The 7,572-nt window shown below is 38.4% G+C and overlaps 1 gene segment (V, D, J or C); it reads right to left on the reverse strand.

The window, feature by feature from the left end:
• Nucleotides 1-3,731: 3,731 nt before the first annotated feature.
• LOC108281199 lies at nucleotides 3,732-4,252 on the reverse strand. The segment is given in 2 exon segments: nucleotides 3,732-4,054; nucleotides 4,180-4,252. Coding segments are annotated over 2 exon segments (378 nt in total).
• Between the last annotated feature and the right edge of the window lie 3,320 nt (nucleotides 4,253-7,572).

Consider the following 7,572-nt stretch of genomic DNA (forward strand, 5'->3'; position numbering starts at 1 on the left):
GTCCACTAGAATCACCTGACACCAGCTGTTAGTCTGAGCCCTGATGTGTGGTACAACGTTAGGGGTTCAGGAGGAGTCATTCTTCTTGGTAAATCAGGTGTTCAGAAGAGCCAGTGTCCCTGTTATGTCTCTGTTAATTGAAACTCATATTGTTGGATCCCCACAGGGACCTCCATTACATTGGCTCATGAGACTCACTGAAAAGCTGGGAAAGGTGTCTGAATTCCATGTGTTGAATGATTTTAAAAGCCCCCTGCTCATTAATGCCATTTTGATTGCTATGCACTTGGAAAGCATTTTTTTTCGATTATGGATAATTTTTGAAATGTCTGTTCATAGATCTTACAGAATGTCTTTCAATCACCCAGTTGCACTTCTTTTGATGATCTGTCAAAACCGACAGCCAATATTATTAACTTGCTGTTCTCTTTGTGATGTGATTATCAGATGTAACCCTTGCAGTTTACTCACCGTTATGATTTTTACATTTTCAGGACTTCCTCGACAATGGCACTGATGTGACTCCATCCATCATTGATTATTGTGACAACTCTATTTGGCATATCGTCATTGTGGGCATGAACATAATGGAGACTTCCATAGTATACAAGAGTTAATATTCAACATTAGTCAAAATTTGCTTTAGTCCAACCTGGAGCTCTACTGGGTTCAAAAAATATTTTAGGTAAGAACAACCATTTGGTAGAATTTTAACAATAAACTTTATAATGAAATTTTCTGTAGCAAGAGTATAAGCTATTTTTTTAATAGAATGTAATAAAAATTATTAAAATGTATTAAATTTAGATAATAATTTAATAAATATGCATATATTGCATACATAATAGAATAAACATACTTAAATATGAACACTATATATTTGTAGCCAGGAATTTTTTCAAATAAATATGTATTCACTGCTATGTATCTTATATACATGTATGCCCAGTTTTTCATAAATAAGGTAAATTTTAATTTTTTATTGAAATACTAGTTTTAATTTTGTCTTTAATTTTCTCTTAATAACTTCATAATTTGATTGCTAAATACTCACATTTGGTAGATGTGTAAATACTGCATCACTAAGCTTTCATGCATTAATGATTGGTAACTAGTTAAATACTCAACTCAGTGGCTGATAACATAAACATTTGTATTCATGTTCATGAATACTCATGTTCACAATCATGTGGCTGACCAAGAAATGGCTCAGCTGAGTGGTTCCTCTGCAGGGTACTGAGCTCATCTTCAGCCTATATCAATTGTCTGAGAACAAGGCTGAACAGCAGTGACTGCACATGACACAAGATTCTTGTGGTAGGTCACAGAAGTGAATAACATTCGAAACCAAACTGCGCAGTTGAATTTAAGCCCAATACTTTCAACATAGCTTCACACATTTTAAATATATTTCTTTATTTTACTGAGTACAAATTTTCAAGAAAACCTTTACTTCATTTAATTATAGAGGTGTTTGATCGTTCCATGGACAAATGCTTATGTTTTCAACCTTTACAATCTTGAATATATTTGCACATATAAATTTGCATTAATAAGGACATAAAGCTGGGTGTGTTTTCAATATGTGACTTTATAATTTTTTAATGGCCTCATTGGGGGAAAAATTATTTTAACTTTTGTAAATATCCCTTTTTGCCTCTCCTGTTTCCTACAGAGTTGCCCAATAAGAGGTCCTCCCATGAGATTTGGTAGGCAGAAAAGGATGACTCAGTATTCTCCATTGGTACCTAGGATAGACACAGGGACAGAGGTGAGGACTGGAGAAACACTTGGAAAGATGCTATTGGAAGCTGAGAGCATCAGCACCCCAACCCCTAAACTTCCAGAAAGGACTGAGGACCACATGGTTGGATACCCATACTTCAGTGGCAGATGCATTCTGTTTTCTCATGGGGAGCACAAGGGAATCCTGCTTCGAATATCAACTTTTATGACTACTATATCCTTGGCTTTGATAGCTTGTAGTGTGACAGTTAATTGTAGGAATTTGGTCATTCTTGTCATACCCAATGGAGCCAACATATCGGGAGAAAAGGCACTCGGGGGCAAAACACTATTTCTAGAATGCAATTGAAATAGGCCCTATTATCCCATAACACCAATGTTTATGGTTTATTGAATAAACATAAAAATGGACTCCCCCTTAAGGAATCGCCACACTGTCTTCTACAATGGTTGAACTAATTTACACTCCCACCAACAGTGTAAAAGTGTATGTCTTCTTTTGTAAAGTGTCTGTTCATATCCTTTGCCCACTTTTGAAAAACGATAAGTTCGTATCCTTTGTAGGGACATGGATGAACCTGGAAACCATCATTCTCAGCAAACTGACACAAGAGCAGAAAATCAAACACTACATGTTCTCACTCATAGGCAGGTGTTGAGCCATGAGAAAACATGGACACAGGGAGGGGAGCACTACACACTGGGGTCTGTTAGGGGGAAATAGGGGAGGGACAGCAGGGGGTGGGGAGTTGGGGAGAGATAGCATGGGGAGATATGCCAGGTATAGGTGAAGGGGACGAAGGCAGCAAATCACACTGCCATGTGTGTACCTATGCAACAATCTTGCATGTTCTTCACATGTACCCCAAAACCTAAAATGCAATAAAAAAAAGGAAATGGACTCCCCCAGTCTTAAAACTCAAGATAGTTACATTTATCTAATCTAAGTTCTTTTTTCAGGAAACCAACCATCAGGCCTCCCAGATACTATCAAAGAGCTGATACTTACATATCACTTAATAGGGACAGTGAGACATCAGACCCGTCACCCATTATGATTGCTTAACTGACCTCCTACTTCCTGTTGACCAAATTCTCTTCCTTACCACTCTCTAATTTGTGTTTTCTCTCACATTTCTTCCCTGCTATATAAACCCCTAATTTTAGTTGGTCATGGAGATATATTTGAGAATGGTGTCCCATCTCCTCAGCTGCAGCACCTGATTAAAGCCTGTTCCTTGGCAATACTTACTTTTGTAGTGATTGGTTTTCTGTGTGGTGAGCAGCAGGATCTACACCAAATTCTTGGCATTTCAGTAACAAAATTCTTTGGAAGATTCATTGCTTTGGCTTTTTGTAACCTTAAACCAAATTTACCCATAACTTCTGAGATAACTTAATATAATTCTAGAATTCACTTTTTTCACCACTGCTTACCAGTCTGGGCTTGCCAACTCCCAATCCTTCTAGTGCCAGTAAACTTTCTCAAAGAACAATAGGTAAAGTTTTCCCTTTGTCATAAAACTCTAGTTTTCTATTTGTTCTTCCAACATATTGCCAACCACTGAGTTTTCCTCTATGCCCCATTTGGCAAATATTTCTTTGAAAAGAAAACACTAAATTTAGAGATTCATCTCTATATTTTATTTAGACTTCAGTAGTTTAGACTCTAATTCCCTGTGTTAGGACAATTCCTGCTTGGAATATCTATACTGGTTTCTACTCTGTTATATGAATTTTAACTGAAGCCGTAAACTAGACTCCTCAGGTGTAATAATCACTTTATTAAGTCAGGAGGGGCATTGCTATGTCTGTGCTGTTGGGGCTGAGAAAGAGAAAAGAATTAGGGTTCAGAGGTGACTTCATGTCCCCCTCTACCAACACCATCAGAGTGTGGCTGCATCTGAGGATCACTCTCAGCTAATGGAGGCATCAGGAGGAGCAGCTGGGGCAGCCCAGCCTCACACATCTGCTTCCATGGGGGTTTATGTTCGGGTTTGTAACACTGTGGGAGGGGAACTGCTATATTGTTGACAGTAATAAGTTGCAAAGTCTTCAGGCTGCAGGCTGCTGATGGTGAGAGTAAAATCTGTCCCAGATCCACTGCCGCTGAACCTTGATGGGACCCCACTTTGCAATTTGGATGCCTCATAGATCAGGAGCTTAGGGGCTGTCCCTTGTTTCTGCTGATACCAGGCTAACCACTTGCTAATGTCCTGACCTGCCTGGCAAGTGATGGTGACTTTGTCTCCTACAGATGCAGACAGGGAAGATGGGGACTGGGTCATCTGGATGTCACATCTGGCACCTGAGATTGGAAACATAGAAACAAATGTCCACACAATTAATCATTTTGTAAGAGAACTTCCCTGGATAGCTAGGCAATACTGACCACACTCAGCTGAGTAAATTCCTAGTGTTCTCCTTCCTTACCTGGGAGCCAGAGCAGCAGGAGCCCCAGAAGCTGAGCAGGGACCCTCATGTCCATGCTGTGTCCTGACTGGATCTGATTCTGCATGAACTGTGACCAGCCTATAAATAAGTGTTCACGGCAAAAGGATGTGTTCTGGGAACATGCAAATGAGCAGTGGACAGGGCAGGCTGGGCACAGCTGCAGGGCTGGCTCATCTCAGTAACTCAGCACTGGTTCAGTGTCCCCAGATGTCCCAAGTAAGACCAGGGCAGTGCAAATTTGTCTGCAGATAGTGGTATGTTTCTACTGGGGACTATTTTTTCATGAGAAATATTATTTAGGTATTTTTTGATAATTTGAAATATTTCCCAGGAGTTGATGGAGTAGTGTATTTCATTGGTATATGGGGACTGTTTAGGAGAATATTCTTGTTTGTAGGAAACGCATAGTAAATACAAGATGGTAGGATTCTCAGGTCTTCAAAAGACTCTCAAATGATTCCAGTTAGGGAAGGGGGTACTTTGTGCTATATTTGCAATATTTCTGTGAGTTTAACATTGTTCATCTGTAACAAAAATAAAAATAAGGTTTATTGCACTGATGTTGCATATATTTGTAAGTATTAGGTAGTGGTGTTATGCCATTGTTCTTAGCAGTATAAGATCAAGCAATTTACTACAGATACACAAAGATTATAATGTGTTTTTTCAATGCATGCAGCATTCACAGATCCACCATTATTAAGAGCTACAAATCTCTTTAATACCCAGAGACTAAATGGGCAACCCCTTATTCTTGTTCGGGTATTTTCATAGTCTACCTTCTTTTCTGCCATTGAGTATTATTTCCCAAAGTTTACCTCTCTTAGTGAGGGTGGCCACTGCAGGAATCATCTCTCTGCCACACACCATCAATGATACTTTCTGCTTTTACTTTCTATCAGTGAATGGGGACATCATCCTGACCAAGACACCAACCTTTCTGTTAACATCTCTAGGTAAGAGACACTCAATCTCTTATCAAGCAATTGTCTTTGTACGTGAAGAAATCAGTTGAATCCAAATGAAACTGGACACGGATTTGCACTCGTTATATCTTACATCTCTAATGTGCCCCAAAATGTCATATCCTGGCTCAGTAGCAGGGGAAATGGATCCTACTACATCAGCATCAGTGGGCAACAGCGTAGGGCTCCTCAAAATTTTACTGATGCCTGACTAGGGGAGCCAAATCACAGTGCTGTAGCCTGTGCGCAAGCCTTCGTGCTGCTTTGTAAGCAGGCTGTAGTTTAAGGGAACTTGCTTATATTGGGAGAAAGGAAGAAATTTCTATTTGTCCTCTAAATGTTTGCTGAAAATGAACTGACAACAGAAGATTAATAAGACAAAAGTCAAAAAATTCATTTAAATTGCAGTGGTATATCATAGCAGGGTGATTACCTAGATAGCTCAATAAGATCCAGGTGTTCATATTTTCTTTCTAGGGAAGAGGGAATTCGGAAGTGTAGGCATCCTAGAGAGAGAATAGATGAGAACAGAAGTGCATCCTCAAAAGAACAGGAAATAGCTTGTCTGGATAAAATATCAACATCCAGTCTCTTCTACTTTTGATTCCTGTTTTTTATTAATCTTTCCTGATATAAAATTTCTCAGGAAGAATTTTCTTGACAATTGGTTTCCTTCTGGATAATCTGCTTTTAGGCCGATAAGGGATATTTAGGAAAAATCTTTTTGTGCATTTGCTGCTTTCTAAATGCCTTTGGTTTTACATAATCATCATACCAATGCAGGATAGTTTGAGATGTTATTTTCTGGATTCCTTTACCTGCAACCCACCTGCCAACATCCTGTTTTAGAGAGATGCAGCTGCAGATTGAAAGTGCAGTTAACCCCTGAACAACATGGAGGTTGGGGCACTGACCACTGGTGCAGTTGACAACCTGTGTAGAACCTTTGCATTCTTAAGTACTAAGAGCTTAATTTGGACTGGAAGCCTTAGTGATAAAATAGTTGATTATCACTTATTTCTACGTTACATATATTATATACTCTATTCTTCAAATAAAGTCTGCTAAAGAAAAAAATGTTATTAATACAACCATAAAAATGGTAAAATATGTTTATGACTTATTAAGTGCTTGCTCACAGGTGACACACACAGAAGTAAATATATGGAGATCTGCAAATTTCAAACTTGAGTTATTCAAGGGTTGACTATACCATGATGAATGTAGCAGTCCCCATTTGTTGTCTAGGGATTTCCCCTTTGCTGTACCTCTGTTGACTTCCAATGGCCATGTATATGTCTTATGATCTTTATGATCTTGGGGCAGAGAGCTCTGCCTGCACGTACTACTGGCCAGAAAGCCTGGAATGTGTATCTCTTAGGAAAGTGCTATGGTTTGACTCTTTCCTGTTGTAAAGTTAATTCTCAGTGTAATAGTATTGCCAGGTGGGGCCTATTGGGATGTGTTTAAGTCATGAAGGTGGGGCCCTCTAGTGGAATACGTTAATGCCACTATAAACAGGAATTATGGGGCCGGTATCTCTCTCTCTCTCTCTTCTGCTCGTCTGTCAAGTTAAGACATGTCCTTCCTTCCTTTGAAGGACTCAATGTTCCAGGCATCATCTTGAAAGCAGAGAAAGCAGACCTTCACTTGCCCATGCCTTGATCTTAAATTTCCCATTATTCAGAAATGTGACAAAATAGATTTCTGTTCTTTATGAATTACACACTGACAAGTAATCTGTTATAACAGCTTAAAAGAGAACATGAGCGATAGCTCACAATCAGTGAGGACGGGATGAGGTATATACATACACCAGCTCCCTCATCTCTCAGGTGAAATAGGCCAGAGAAATTTAGTCCATGTTTCCACATGTGGTTGATCTTCAGTTATCCTCAGTCAGGTGGGCTGTTGATTTGTTTTTTACCATTCATCTTTTGCTCCCTTCCTCATTTTCCTCCTTTCCTCCCAGTGTAAATATGCTGCCTAAACAGGAATCCTTATTGCTGATGGACCCAAACTGAGATAGTTTAAAAAAAAATTGTTAATCTCTTGTATGAGGGGTATTTCTTATCTGAGTTCTTTTTTTTTTTCCCCAAAGGAAAGCTTATATTAAAAAGGCAAGTCTGCAAACAGCCTAAATCCATGACATTATATGATAATGGTTCCTGTTTCTATGTGGATCCTGGCTTGGCGACATGTTTATTTTATATATATATATATAATGATAATATATATTATAATACCTTAAGTTCATGTTTATTATACCTTAATAACATGTTTATTATATATATAATATATAATATATATATAATATATATAATATATACATATTATATATATAATATATATATTATACATATATATATTATCATACCTTAAGTTCTGGGGTACATGTGCAGATCTT

This window comes from Cebus imitator, unplaced genomic scaffold (assembly GCF_001604975.1).
Source record: "Cebus imitator isolate Cc_AM_T3 unplaced genomic scaffold, Cebus_imitator-1.0 Scaffold222, whole genome shotgun sequence".
NCBI classification, from domain to species: Eukaryota; Metazoa; Chordata; class Mammalia; order Primates; family Cebidae; genus Cebus; species Cebus imitator.